The sequence below is a fragment of the Malurus melanocephalus genome, unplaced genomic scaffold (assembly GCF_030028575.1).
Source record: "Malurus melanocephalus ecotype Western Australia unplaced genomic scaffold, MMel_1.1 scaffold_64, whole genome shotgun sequence".
Taxonomy (NCBI): domain Eukaryota; kingdom Metazoa; phylum Chordata; class Aves; order Passeriformes; family Maluridae; genus Malurus; species Malurus melanocephalus.
This window is the reverse complement of record NW_026623296.1, coordinates 610075-625978: the sequence shown is the minus strand read 5'-3', so window position 1 is coordinate 625978 and position 15904 is coordinate 610075. Positions and strand designations below refer to the sequence as shown.

The following is a 15904-nucleotide window of genomic DNA, read 5'->3' as shown; positions in this document are numbered from 1 at the left end:
GATCTTTCTTCCCTCTRTTCATTTTTAGGTGATGGTTGCAGAAGCACTGGATATTTCCAGGGAAACATACTTTGCAATTCTGATGGACAGAGCCTGCAATGGACCTGTCATGGTTGGCAGTCCTCAGGGTGGTGTGGACATAGAAGAAGTTGCAGTAACTAGCCCGGAGCTTATCTTTAAGGTACTGAAATAATACAATACTGAAATAATACAATTCTTTTTACAATAAGAATTTTCCTTGACAGTTATCCAAAAGAATATTTTTTCCCCTTTCCACATTTTTTCTTCTTCTAGGTAGAAGTGAGACAAGAAAGAACCATAAAAATGGAGTTTTATCAAATACAGGATCATTTACTGTCACCTAATAAATGAAGCATATTTAACATGTGATTTTATTAGAGTTTTTCAATTAGAAAAAKATCTTAAATCTGGCTGTTATGTGATATGTTAAACTTCTTATGTGAAACGTTTTATGAGTGCGTTTCACTTCCAGGAAGGTATGCAGTTTTTTCACAAGTGGGTTAGTGCCAATATACTTATTGTTTTTGTTTTTCTCTAATTGACAGAGTTGTTAATTATTTTTTTGTACCTGCAAGACTTTTGCATCTGAAATACAACTGTTGTAATTACTTTCTTAACGATGACTACATTGAAGTATTTTTTATGTTACTGTGGCAAGATAATGAGCAGACAAGCTATTCAGCTGAGAAAATAATTGATACAATCAACTATAATTATTCAAAAAATTGTAAAAATATTTAATGTGCATTTTAAAATTATATAAACTCCGCAGAGTTACTGGGCACTGACACTCATTGCCTTGAAAACATTCCAAAATATGTCATAAAAATTAACAGACTAAATATTCGTCAATGCCATCTGTACAGTAATTAAAAGTGAAAACTGGTGTCACATTGTCTTGTCAGCGTGCCACCCTGAAGAATTATATATTTTTTGGAAGGACTGCTTCATAGTCAGTGTGGTAATTATAACATCCCCTATAGGCAGCTGCTATAGCCTCCGTCTCGGGGAGCCCTGGCTAACAGCCAGGCTTTAATTACTAATTTGCACATGTATACTAAGTGTTTTCCTTTTGAAGTTATAAACCTCCATTCAGATTGAATATTTAGTTATGTTTATGCACGTTACTGTTGCAGGAGGAAATWGATATTTTTGAAGGCATAAAGGATCGGCAGGCGCTGCAGATGGCAAAAAATTTGGGATTCCAAGGACCTTTGCAGCAGCAGGTAACTTGACTCKGAGGACCAGCTCTTTGTTAAATGCTTTTCCAATAGGCAGGAAAGGCCAAGTGTCCATTAAATCAGAATAATTTTAGCATTCTAAATACTAAATTGCACCTATATGATTGTCATTAGGCTTTAGCAATTTGAATAAGGTCCTGATTATTTTAAAGTGAGATTCCCCAGGCTTTGAAGCAGTCGATGACAACATGCTGTTCCACCATGTGGGATTTCTTTGCTTGCATTGGAATTCCATTGGAACTCATGGATGGCATGGGTACAGCTTTTTTTTGGGAAAACTGGCTCTTAATACAGGGAAAAATAAAGGTGTATCTGGCTTTGTGATTGAAACCTTTAAAATTTTTTTCATCTTCAACTCAAAAACAAAAGACTGCAAGCTTATTGTATTTTCAGTATCTCTTTTCTACATATAATTTTAATATATATATTTCTACATATACTTTTAATATATATATTTGCCTTTATAGTTATTTTGCAGAGAAGAGAGCTCATTTAAGTTACTTTGGCCTGGTTTTTTTTCTGTAGTATCAAACTGTCATTTTTGTAGAACTCCTTTATTTTTAATTCAGCAGTTTTAATTATTTTCTATCCTAACATGCAATTAACAAATGCATAATGATTAAGTTGATTAACACACATTTGAAGATTTAGCTGTATATCTAATGAGGAGGAATGATTATGTAGAACCTTTCAACCCTTGAAGAATTCTGATACTTAATAATTAACAGCAATATATGCACTTTCAAACAACACATTTAAATAACGCTGCAGGAATGCATTTCTTTTCTCATGCTAACTAAAAGGAATTTACTGAAGCATAGAGACATAGTTTTTATCAGACAAATCCTAGTATTTGTTTACACATTCTCTAGTTCTAGGCTGGGATTTTCTGCTTTGCCTTGAAGAGGCTCAGTACTCGTAGAACTTGAGAAAGAGGTGTTGACATTAAGCTGCCTGATTCAGAGAGGTGCTGAAAGATGGAGCAGCCCTTAATAAAAGTGAAGTGATTTTGGTGCTGTGGTGCAATTGCAGCAGAGGGCTGTGGCAGTAGCAGCTTTTGGGGTTGCCCAGAGTCAGTGTGGGGTTCATGGTGGGGCTCCCTCTTGGGCTGCTTTGGCTGCCTGAGTGTTTGTGCCAAGGAAACGGCTGCACATTTACAAYTGATAATTTTTTTTTAAGTCAAATCCACTGAGAATGCTTCAACTGATAACTTCTGAGCAGGGTAGGCTTTCTAAGCATTTTGTGTTCTGCTTCCCGACAGTAACTCTTTAACAAACCTTATCACAGAATGGCAGAAAGGGTTGGGTTGGGARGGACCTTAAAGACATCYARTTTCACCTCCCACTGGACCAGGTCACTCAAAACCCCATCCAGCCTGGCCTYGAACACTTCCAGGGATGGAGACTCCACAWCCTCTCTGGGCCAAACTGGGATAGGGGCTGAGTCTTTCCACTTGTRATRTTTTCTTTTKCATGACTGACCCTGTAGGAGAAAGCTGACTTATGCTTTCTTTGCTCTAATTCATTTTACTTATCAGGAGAGGTCCCAAATATTTTTGGGTTGTRTACTTCAGTTAGCTGATCAGTAATGAGGAGAAACAAATTAAGTAGTTCTTTATTMGTGCACTTCATCAGCAAACTTATTTCAGCTGATAGGTTCACAGTGTGTAATGCACCAAAGGGATTTTTTTTTAATATACGTTCATATTGCTGTTTTTAAGTAGTTCTATCAGTGGAAGAATGTTGTAAGAAAAAAAGAGTTGGAAKTTAGTAGTCAATAGTGGTACTTTCAGCCATGGAATCAGGAATGGAGATAGATGTGAGGAATAATAAGGAACAAGCAGGAGTGTCTTGTAGTGAGTAAACAAGCATGCTTCAGACAAGTTCTTCAAGAAACATTTCAGACTGATATAGGAAGGAGAAATAGATTTTTTTTTTTTCTAAAGTCACCAGAGTGCTTTGTGGTTGCTTACTTCAGACTGATTAACGTGAATACAACTCAGATCTTGTACTGGAGAATACATCATTAACAGTCACTTCCCAAATTAAACTTGTCATAGTAATTGCACTGTTTATTTTGTTGAAAATCTTCAGTTCATGTAGTCTTTARATGTAGATTTACTAAGTGTTATACAGTATCATAATCTTACATTATAGCAATTTAAAAAATTACATGAATACTGTTAAGAAAACAGAATTAAAAGCAGTAATTATCCAGAACTAGTGTTCAATGTAATACATTAAAAATAATCACTAATGGTTTACCTTTGCCTTGAAARCATGAACTTTTCTTTTTTTGTGTGGTAATTGTAAATCGTTTGATCACATTTAGGCAGCAGATCAAATGAAGAAGCTGTATAATCTTTTCTTGAAAATTGATGCCACTCAGGTTGAAGTCAATCCCTTTGGTGAAACTCCAGAAGGGCAAGGTAAGAAACTGAACGAAACAAATGAATGCTTTATTTATGCAAACTATAAATTAAATTGCATAGATGGATGTAGCAGCAGCTTTGCATTAATTTCRTTTTGTAATGTAATTTAAGCAACATTCATAAATATTCCCATGGCAAATTTTGTATTTCAATACCTTTTGTTGTTTCATSCAAATACTGGAAATGTTGGCTTCTACATGTTCTGCTTGGTGAGAGGCAGCAACATTTTCTGCTCTTCTGCCCCTGTACAAAGTTGGGTTTTCTTGATTTTGTGTTGTGGGTTTGTTGGGTTTTTTTTGTGTTAATGCTGCTAGAATTACTGAGATTTTGTGGAAAGAAACTTGTTCTTTTATCTTTGCATTCATATGGGTAATTTAAATTTTAAAGTTTATGGCTCTGCTGCCTACAAAAGCACAGAAGAAATTTCAGCTGGACCAGACACTTTGCTACATCCTTTGGGAAGAAAAAGGGTCATTGATCTGTCTGCACTGTGGCTACAGCACTGGGAAGGTGCAGGGTGAAAATAAGGAGCTGAATTAGCTTCACTCTATCATAATAGTTGGTATTCCAGCTTAAACCCTTCCTTCTTTTTGTCATTTTTGTTCAAATGACTTGGACCAAGGTGAAGAGGGGAGGAACTAAAGATGCCTGTGGAATATTGAAATAGAGCAGGGCTGATCCAAGAGGATCACAGTTACCTCCTCGTTGTTTCATTTCATTAAGGTGCTGAAGGYTTATTTGTTGGGTACCAAGAGGGAAAATCGGTGTGCAAGGAGAGGACAGTGAGTAATGACAGGAAATAAAATCCTTAAAGACTGGAAAGAGCTGTGGTGGCACTCATCCTTGCTGGAGTACTGTGAGGTGGCTCAGTGGAAATAAAGATTTGGAAAAATCACTAAGATAGCTTTTCTGGAATGGCTGTGCATATTTAGTGAGAAGGGCTTAATCTGAGGCATGGTAGGGGTTTTTATGATGTTTTCCCCGAGGTTTTTCCCCATGTGTTTTGCATCCAGGAAGCTGAGGAGCAGAAACAGAGTGGGTTTCAAGCTGTGAAAGCCATCTCACTCACAGAAATGCACAGGAGCCTTCCTGTGCTTATTTCTCTTCTGCTGGCAGTTTCTCCATCTGAGATGTCTTAAAGAGGAATAAAGATAAAACAAATGGAAGAACATTTGGGTAGCTTAATGCAGCCATTCCTAATGATAAAATAGAAGTCTCTGTATGAGGCCCATTATTCTTGTCAAAGTAATGGATAAGATGGATTTATTTCTTGCTGTGTTTTGTGTGAATCTCCATTAGGTTGTATGTATTTCCTTTTGTTTAATATCCTAGCAGATTCTTTGTTAACTCTAGTGGGTCAGAAGCCTGAAACTTCCATTTTTTTTGTTGTTTGTTTGTTTTGGTTTTGTTTATTCTCAGTGTAAACTGTTGAATTGGCAGATGACAAAAACCCTACACCACTAACTAAAACAGCAGAAGTACTTCATGAATATAAGTGTTGGAGCATTCTTTGATATTTGTTTAGAAGAAAAACCCATTTGTATAATCTATCATGCATGTAACAATGTGCTTTTKATAGAGAAAATGGTTTGATAAATATTAATACATGTTTTTGCTGCTACTTTGTGCAGCACRGTCTTTGTTAAAGATGAATGTTCTGTAGAAATGAGTTTCTATTAATGTGACATTGAGAATGTTTGTGTGTAAGGTAAACAGAGCTCTGAAACGGCACTTGTACTCTAGCTTTGAGTTGTTTTAGCAATTTAAGCATCTGAAAGCTTGAAGAAGAAAAATTGTTTTATTTCATTGCTATAAAAATAATTAAAGCAGCTCTAGTACATTGGAAGCATATTAGGAACTGAAGACATTTCTGCTTTTGGCACATTCCCATATTCCAACATGATGGTTGACCAGGTAAGATCTAGACTCTTACAAGAGATTTATTATACACACCAATKAACAGTTTTCTGAAACTGCAGTCACTGAAATAAAATTTCACACGGTTTTAATKGAATCAGTTATCAGTTACAAATCAAATATTAAAAGATAAAAAACCCATCAACCTCAAAAAACTAACTCAAGAAAACCTCATGCAAATCAAGATATACAGGTGAGACTCTCTAGCTTGTGCAAATGTTTGCTTTTTCCTTTGCTTTCTTTCCTATGTTAAGAAATTGTGTATTAAAAAAGAGGTACTTGYCCACCAAAAATCATTGTGGGATTTGTTATTTAAGTTGATTTGTATCTATATCAAAGACTAAAATTGTCTTCTCACTTGTCATTGACCTCCAGATGTGTGTGATGCTCATGAACAAGTGCACATACACCATGTACGTGTTCCAATGGCAGTGTGAATAGAAAACCTCAGCAGACAGAAAAACTATTAGATTTTTATGGACACAGCATTTAAAGGCACTTAAATCTGATTGGTTTGCCTTGAGAAATCAATTACACTTAAGTCAGTAATTATAATCTGAATATAGTACAMGTGAAATTACTTGCATAGTAATATGATAAGTATATAGTCTTACATTTACTTAGAACATTTTAATCTAATGAGGCATTTGCCTATGCAAACCCATAGAAATAATGAGTCAGAAAATGGGCAAATAACACTCTACAGGCATTTCTGTAACTGGTGTGTTTATGTGAATATTGTGGCTGCTAGCCAGTCCTTTGTATCTATTATTTAATGTAGTCACATTTAGCTACTTCTTAATTTGTTTTTACAACCACAGTGGATGTTGAAATTGATGAGAAATTTTGTATTTACTTTCTTAATTTTCTTTATTTAAAATTAATCTTTTGGTCATTAACATAAGCTGGCTTCAGGTTTTTTGAGCTCTTTAATGAAACAATGTGTGTATAGTTGATAACATCAGAAATTCAAACCATGGCTAAGGATATGAYTTCATGTTACCAAACATGGCTTTGGGTTGGTGTTTCCTGTTACATCTTTCATGCTTTCAAAACATGGAAGATTAATTCTTCTGTGGCTGCAGCCCACCTGTCCAAATCATAAAAATCACTTTGTAACATGGAAGAACTTTGTTTSAGGCCAACACAGAAGATCTTCCTGTGGCTCTTTGATGTGGAGATCTTGCTGTGCCTTTTCACAATAGAGAATTTATGGAAAACCTGCCCTTTCCTGCTGGATTCAGTGCTAGAACTTCACCTGCCAGCAGATTCATTCCCAAAGCAACCTCCCCCTCCCTGCTGGAGCAGCTGTAATATTTCAGGAGCTCTCACTGACTGTAAACTCTAAATGCCTGGATGTTGTTTTATTTTCTCCTCCAGTTGTTTGCTTCGAYGCCAAGATAAACTTTGATGACAACGCAGAATTTAGGCAAAAAGAAATATTTGCCATGGATGACAAGTCTGAAAATGAGCCCATAGAGAACGAAGCTGCCAAGTACGACTTAAAATATATAGGACTGGATGGAAACATTGCTTGCTTTGGTAAGAACAAATACATCCAAAAGGCATTTGAAGACAAATTTATACTTGTTCAGCGTATAGACTTTGTTTACATCTGACATTCAGGCCACCCTTGACAGTATTTCAGTCTGTTCTGCTGAGTATTTCTGCTGTTTTGTCTGTCCTTCCATAAGTTCTTGCAGGAATGAAATTAAAATTGTATGGAGGCTGTGCTGATGGGCTCAGCACACAGGCAGGRCAGGAGTGCTGTCACAGAGAAGGCAGACTCTAAGAGGTTTCAATTTCTGAGTTTTCAACCTGATGTAATTGGTCTTTCCAGCAATTAAAACAAGAAGAGTCATCAAAAATCAGTCATTAATTTTTAAAAATAAGACTGCTACTTAAGAGGCACTGAAAAAGTATGTGTGTATAAATATGACATTCCCAGTTACAATTGAATATTAAACTTCATTTCTCTTTAAGGAAAGCTGCTAAAGATTCTTCTTGGAAATGACAGATTTTTTATTTTCCTGAACTTTCTGTAGAACAGAAATTACTCTGCTGTTTAGAAGAGATAAGTAGAAAAGTCAGCTATGCTCTAAATAATTTTCATTTTGTGCAATTTTTTTTAGCCAATACAACCTTTTATTATTAATCTAATTGAATCAGGCATTTTTTCTCAACTTGGTGAGCAAATGCCCAGMATTTATATTGGCTCAGATGTGTACATTTTAAGCCTTTTCACAAATCTTATCTGTGTGAAATATCAGCACTTGATGTTTACAATTRCAGTCAATGGAGCTGGACTTGCAATGGCCACGTGTGATATAATATCCCTGAATGGTGGAAAGCCAGCCAACTTCTTGGATCTGGGTGGAGGCGTGAAAGAAGCWCAAGTCTATCAAGCATTCAAGCTGCTGACTGCTGATCCAAAGGTAAAAATGTTGGGTTTGGGCTGGGGGCTTCCCTGTGCAGCCATACAGGTGAGTAGGACCATGAATAATGCACTGAAAAACCCAAATAATGGTGTGAACGCTGAGTTACTAAATGGGAAAGCTGGGAAGAGAATTATTTTGGTATAAAYCACTGGACAGAATTTTCAGATCCTGATCTGTACTCAGGTTTGCTGGTGAGTTGTGAGTGGGAACTTTCTCAAGGCAGTTCAATGTAGAAGTTCAGGTATGTTAATGCTGGGCATTGCAGAGCTCAGCTCAGAACATCTCTCTGCTAAAACGGAATTTGTGAGTCTTAGATGGGTAAAATGTCATTCCTAATAGTGTAGTGCCACAGTAGGCTGAAGAGAAAAATGGGAAAATTAAGGAAATAGCTAATTCTAAGGGCTGATTTGTWCTCTTTCAAGCTCGAGATTTTGAAAATATCTGACTCTGCACTGCAGGATAGTGTGTATTTAATTAACATTCCCAGGCTGGAATCATAGCCTGGAACATTCTGACACTTCCTTGTGCAGATGGAGCTGCAGTTGCTCTTTTCTGTTTTGAACAAGAGGAGGAGACATTAGTCTGTGTGTGCTGAGCAGAAGATATTTCTGGAGATGGGTGTTGAGGTCACTGGGCCCCTCTGCAGACAGAGCTGGAGAATCTGCTGGTAGAATATTGATCAGGCGTGGGTTTTGGAGCACTGCCAGCTGCCCATCGTGCCAATGAGGAGCTCTGCTTTTGTGTGTAGCCAGAACTTGGGTGCTGTTGATATTTTTACTAATGGAAATCTGTCAGAGGGCTTTGATCATCCTCCCCATCTCCTGCATCTAAGCCTCGCAGCTGAGGTCCCTATTTCAACATATTGCTTCTTTTTGTGGATCTGGCTTCATCTCCTTCATCTCAGTTTTTCTGTGATTCCAGTCATTTTCCTCGTGTTCATTGTGATGTGATGCTAGCTCCTAAATGCCACTTTCCTGTGACAATTACATTGCTGTAATTGTATGCTCTGTGCAGCAGCAAGTGACAAAATTTTGTGACTTTTCCAACAGAGGTGGATATTGTTTGCTGCAAAATTTCAAGGCAAAATTAGGAARGGAATTTACACAAATGTACAAAATAAGCACAGGTCAACCTCCTGTTGTAAGCTCTTTGCAGCTGTAACTCTCCTTGCATATTTTTGAGGCACCTGGTACYTTGATGTGTCAAGTGTTTGTTGTTGGAGTTGTTTGAGTTGCTCTGCAGTGTAGAATTCATGTGATGCTCTGGGTTTCCCTGAGATGTAATTGAGTTCCAAAATTCGTGTTGGTGGCAGAGAAGCAGGTGCAGGGAAGGGATTATCACTGTGCTGAGTACTTCCCACTGTCTGCTGTGGCACAAACAGCAGGTATTAATTTTGGTGTTGAAGCTCACTGAGTTTAAACAATTTTAAAACAAAAAGTCATTCTTGTAGCTCTCAGCCATAGAACATCTGCGTGCCCAACATTTAACTTGTAAATGTACCCTTCTATTATACATTCTGCTTATATTTTACTGCTTAACTCTATTTCTAGTTGCYTTAACCAGGGCTAGCAATGCTCTGGGCTCAGAGAAAGCAAAAGGTAGCAAGGAAAGGACCTGGAATAGGCATTTATAGGCCTGTGCCATTCCTGGCATTGACTGGCTGRAGATKCAGAAGGCARAACATTTCATGTTTTATTTCATTCTGTTCAGAAAATACAGAAAATGTCTGTGATTTCCTCTCCCGATACACCACGTCCATTAGCTCACTAATATACRGTAAGATAATTGAATGAATCCTCTCTTTTCTTAACTAATGGTTGGGTTTCAGTCCCGAGAGTCTTTGTGGCTAATGCAGCATTCACAGGTTGTATCTGGTCAGTCATTTCCCTGTGGCCTTTAACTTGATTCCCACCTTGTTTGAGAAGATAAAAATTTGTTCTTGGGAACTTGAGGTGCAATTAATTTTAGTAAATGTCTAAATGTCTGGAGACTAAAGAAATAAACAAAAAAAATGTCATCAGGGCTGTAATAGGGAGAACCACTGTCTTTTAGCTGAGTTGGCAGAGTTAARGACATTGCAGGAGAAGAAATCTTCCAGAAGAAAATATTCAATTGCACTTTGAAACAGATCTCTTTCTCTCTCTTTTGCTGTCTTTAGAATGTCTATTTGTATTAAAGCAAAACCAAACCCCCCAAAAAATACACAAAAAAAACCCCAAACAAACAATAAAACCCAAACCAGGTATCCCATGATTTGATTTAGTGAAGCTGAGGATATTGTCTTCAAGAAAAATGAAGATCTGCACTGGTTTTCTGCTGGTTTAATCTGTCAGTTGTCAGTGTGTATAATTCTTGGAGAAAAAAAAAAATAAAAGTGTGTGTTTTTTTGTTGCAAAAGGTTACACACTGGCTTTTGGATGGAAATGCTGTCCCTGGAGCCAGTGACCCTTTTATACTCTGCTGGTCTTSTTTGCAGTGTGCCACATCCAATACTTCCTAGGTTAGACAGGTCATTGCTATGGTTCTGAATTCCTTTCTATTCACTGTCTAAATTCCAATTGTTTCTTTTCTTTCTTTCTTTTTTGCTTTTCCTCCTTCCTGCCTGTCTTGTTTCTATAAGTTAGAGCTGTGCATCTGCTCTGGCAGGAAATGTACAGTCTTCCTTCTTTTTAGCTACCAKCAGGAAAGGGAAAGATGGTTCAGTTCTGGGAGTTCAGGCTGCTGGGAGACACTGCAGGAGCTTCATTGATCCCCCTTTGTCCCACAGTGAAGTAGAAGTGGTTGTTTCCTAAAATATTGCAGAGGTTCAGGGTGGTGCCTGGCTCTCCCCTGCAAGTGTGAATTTCTGCTCAGGTATCCCTGTGAAATCCTCATCCATCAGTGCTCTCACGTCCTTTCCAAGCTCCACAAATGCTTGTTCTTGTTCATGCTGAGGACGTGGTTGCCATATGATGACTGTAGGATTCAGCAAGGTTTTTTGGATAGGCTAAAGCTGAAAAAAATCTGCACCCCCATGGATCTCTGTGGGCTGCAGGGGAATCCCAGCTCTGGCATCTGGAGCAGCTCCTGCCCCTCCTTCTTCACTGACCCTGGGGTCTGCAGGGCTGTTCCTCTCCTGTTCTTACTCCTCTCTCCAGCTCCTGTTGGGCAGTTTTTTATGCCCTTCTTAACTCTGTTATCCCCGAGGTGTTGCCACCATCCCTGATGGGCTCAGGCTCTGTCTTGGAGCCCCTGACATTGCCTGCAGCTCATACCTCATACCTGCCTGCAGAACCCACCTCATATCCCCCTGCTGCCAAAAACTGGCCACACAACTCTTACAAAAGCCAACTAAGCTGTCAGCAGGTTTGCTTTACCTTCAGCAGGCTCTAGCCCTGGTCTTGGCAGTGGGCACCTATTAGAAAATGTCACTGAAATACAGACATTAAAGGCTGGCATGGTTTGTTGTTCTTTTTAAACTTGTTCTTTTTCTCCTTTTCCCACTAAAGTTCCTCTGAAAACCTTTTTTGACTCCTGTCATTGATGAGGTGGCTAAAGACTCGCCAAATCAATTGATGTTAGCAACTGCTGTCTTGTCATTTAGGCAAAATAATATTGACAGAAAGACAAACGTTTCTCAGAAAAAATATTCTATATTGGCATCTATTAGCTCATATCCAGGAAATAATTAATATCAAACACACACAAGATGTTTTTTTTTATCCTTGAGCTATTATCTAGTCCAATTTCAGATTATTGTCTTAATTATATGGAATTGACATTTTTATTCCTGTCACTTTGCTTTTCCTGTTTATGTTCAAATGTATCTGTACCCACCACATTAATGGCACTGATGTGTTGTGTGTAAAGCAGAAATTCTGGGGATTTTATTTTCCAGTCATCCGAGAGAGTGACCAGAATTCTGAAAGAGGATATTATTAAACCATAACTTTGCAATTCACTTCTTTCTCAGCTGTGTTTGGTGTGAAAGTAATACGGTTTATACATCCTTATTATACAAGACATTTTTATCACTGGTTTATCCTTTTGGCTTCGGGGATTTTTAGTATTAGCTTTCTTAACATTTGCAGTCTGTTATGTGGCAACAGAAGGGATAACACTATACCARGAGGAAAGATTTGGAATATTCTTTTCTTAGATTTCAGAAATAAAAATTARGTTGCCAWGTATAATGTATTTGGTCTTTATTTYGRGTGAATTAATTCAGAATTGAATGAGCTAGTTCAGTTCAGACCATTCAAAACATCTCCAAACATTCAGGCAGTTTGGCGTGCAGTAACTATATTTGTGTGTTTCTGGATGTTTGCTCTCACTCTGCAACTTTAGACAATGACCTGCTCCCAGTTTTAGGKGCAAATTGTAAAAATGTCAGGATTCCAAATGCCACATTTCTGTCATAGTGAACCTCATCATGGTTAGAGCATGGGCTGGCTGTGGACAGTTCATCTGCATTTAACTGATTGTCAGCAGTGGATTTCTCAGTGTTACCATAATGAAATCCCATAAATCAGTAGGAATGGATAACCTTCCCTATCACATGTGCAGCCTGTGTCATTGTGCATATAATGTTGGAGAAAAAAGGGGAAATGTAAATGGGATTCAGTTGCRGACATGAAGCAGAGCGTTAGTGCTGAATTTCTTTGAGTTTTCAGCTTTTGTGTGATTTCAGATAATGCAGAAGAACCCTGTCCTTGCAGACTCATGAGGAATCATTTTGCTTTCTCATTCACATACCATGCACCCTTTACACAGCTCATTACCCAGCTCTTCTCCACCCAGCACAAAAATCCTTTACACCTTTTGAGTTTCTCTCATTCACACAAGAGGGTGAAGCATCAGATGCTGCTTTGAGTACTCTCAAAAGCTGCAGCTGAAGAGTTACTCTGGTGCACAAATCTGTGTGCTGAGCACTGTTCCACAATGTTAACTGTTCATACTCTGCACAGCCTTCATAGCTCCAGAAGGGTATCTGAAAATGGTGACACTTGAATTTACTGGSCACTTTTGGAAGTTTTGGAGGCCTTGATTGCTGTTTTTACCCCTCTGTGTGAACTGTGGGTGTAATACTCCTCTACCATCTACGAACATTGATCAAAAATTACATAGTTTGTTAAAGAAATTAAGTGCCTTTGCAGTTTTGCAGAATTAACATGAAATGACTATTCATCTTTTAAAACACTTAAAATATTAAAAAGTCATTCCTTCATTCCATTGTGGCATATTTAGAGACTGATAGCATATTGACAATATTTATGAAAATGGGAGGACAATTATGCATTTAAAATGCATAATTGAATTGTCTTGATTTATAACCAAAAGTAAAGTATTTTTCAAGAGCATGTGTAGTGTTGAGTCCTAAGTAATTGATATGTAAATATACTTTAACATGAATCTGCCATTATTTATGGGCACTGACAAGTTGAATGCCTTTAGGCATTTTATAGTAGGCTATAATGAATCTTAAAAACTGGATATGAAAATAAAATTCCTAAGCAAGGGGAAAACTTGCTGTGGTTTTGTAATTGCTTCCTTTGTGGCAGAGTAAGAAAGATTCACAAATGTTTTCTTAGATGGTAAATGCTGGAAAATTTGTGGAAGAATTGAAACACAGACTGAGCTGTTAGGTTTGGATTGCCCAGGAAAAGGAAATGCCATGTAAAATACACTGGAAAAGTGTTTAATCCTTTACTGGGATTTTCAAATTGATTGAATTTTTGAGAGTTTGTATGACTCATTTCACAATTAGCAAGAATAAAAAGAGAAGATATTTTAGGAAACTCAATTTGGTCATTCATCTTGGTGAGATGAGTAATTTATTATGAATCTACTTTTAGATCATCTATCTACTTTTAGATCATCTATCTAGCACACATACAGGAGAATGAAAGACAAATAACCTGATAATACAGGTAGGAAATGGTATATTAAAAGAAAAGTTGTAGGTGTCCTTACTTAAACTCTTCCATAGAGAAAATTGCATTTTAATTCTCGTTCTTTTTAAATGGAAAGTGTTTGTTCTTTCGTACAAAATGAAGAAGTTTAATCACCTTGCCTCCATCTGGTGCTGATAAACTGGCCCAGATGATGAAATGTGTATCTCAAGCAGGAGCTTTCAGCCGTTTGTGCTGGGTTAGGCACAGTTCTGTGACAGTGAAATAAATAACAACTGGTTTTACTTATCATTTCAGAAGCACCCTGGATGTATGGAGCACAGGTTGATAGGACTACATATTTTTATTGCTGATTAGACTCAATTTGGGGAAAAAATGGTAAACATTGGCAAAATTAATGAGCATTTTCCCATCATAAAATTATCTTTTAATGACAGAAGGGCCTGATATTGCTAAGATTTTTACAATAAAGATGTATCYATGCCCTTTTTTTTAAAGGGTTTCATAGGGTGATGGAAAAGCTTTAGAAAAGACAAAAGTTATTTGAAATATGGATTAATGAAAGAGAACAAAAGCTATTTCTCTTGAATCTCTGTTTTGCTTCAGGTAGGACTGAATTATTTCACAACTTCATTTTCATGCTCAAATCCAACAAGATATTCAAACCTCTTTCAAGTTTTAATATTTTATTATCTCTTATTCTGAGTGGATGGATAAAGCTSAAATAAATGAGTCTATTCACTTTTAAAGCTTGTCATGTGCTTAAGTAGTTGGCAAATCAAGTCCACATCTTCCACAAATGAGTCGTTCTTAGGCTTTTTGCTCGAGGTTTAGTTTCATCTTCTAATAAAAAACTGCCCTCTTAAAGGAAGTTAAACTTGGTCCTGTTTCTCAAATACATTGCATTTTTTGTACCTGTCATACCCAGCAGTCTCTAAAGTCAGGTTTATCAAGGGAAAAAAAGAGGGTCCCAATTCCCAGGGATTTTCCTGTGTCACTATTGTAAAACAGAATAGAAATGCAAAGCTCTGGGGTTTTGGKTTTTTTTGCAATGGTAGTGCCTAAATCTGAACAGAAACTGTCACTTAACTGAAGGATTTTATTTGGAAATCTGAGATCCTTTTAATGGAAGCTGTCGGTTTTCCTTGGGGTTGGTAGACAACTGCACATTTCAAGGGAAGAGAACTGTCTCAAGGAAAAGAGCTAAAAACTTAGTTTTTCATAGTATTTTTTTTTAAAGACTAAACTATTTTGAGCCAAATTACTTGGAAAATTCCAACTAGGAGACAATTAGTGCCTCTATGTGGAAAGACAGGTGGATAATGTCTGGCCAAATAGATGTTGCTGAAATTTCCAAAATTATTCAGATGTTTTCAGCAGAAAAATACCAAACATTTTAAAGATTTTTTTTCAAGCAATTAGAGGAGTCAATTAAGAATAAGGTAGCCTTACTTGTTGCAAATATCCATATAATTTGTTCTRTTTGGCCAGGATGGAGCAGGTATTGTACTACTGCAGCTATTCCAAATGAATTTAAAAGATATTTGACTGCTTTTAAAAACCATTTTTGCCTTGAATCTTCTGCTCTGGATGCCGTATTCTTTTTCATTTACATACATATTTTACTCATCAAATAAGGAGAGGGAAAAGAGAGCTTTCTTTTCAATTTTTTACAAGCAGTTTGCAATGGTGTAGGTGTCTGTGAGTAAATCTGCAGATCTGTACCCCACTGCTGCATACACAACTTGTGTGCAATTTCCACAGCCTGTTTTGTATGCAGTGCTGCCTGTTGCTGTAGTTTAGAAACCATTTCTAATTATTTAAGGGTAAGCCTGASTAACCAAAGAGCTGCAGAGCACCAGATGTTCATTCCCTGGGAACGTGGGGGAGAAGGAGCCTCCACTGCTGAAAAAAAATCTGCTGAGAGCAGAGGAGCTGGAGCTGTTGTGGCTCCCACCATCCTCT

The 15904-nt window shown here is 37.3% G+C and overlaps 1 protein-coding gene across 2 annotated transcripts in view; it reads left to right on the top strand.

Moving 5' to 3' along the window:
• Positions 1-15904, top strand: part of SUCLG2 (succinate-CoA ligase GDP-forming subunit beta) — a 104035-nt gene that overhangs the window by 53335 nt on the left and 34796 nt on the right. For both annotated transcript variants that reach the window (XM_057366355.1, XM_057366354.1), the window contains 5 exons: positions 29-181; positions 1158-1247; positions 3594-3690; positions 6991-7152; positions 7903-8045. In XM_057366355.1, coding sequence (XP_057222338.1) covers positions 29-181; positions 1158-1247; positions 3594-3690; positions 6991-7152; positions 7903-8045 — 645 coding nt within the window. The remainder of the gene's footprint in view (positions 1-28; positions 182-1157; positions 1248-3593; positions 3691-6990; positions 7153-7902; positions 8046-15904) is intronic.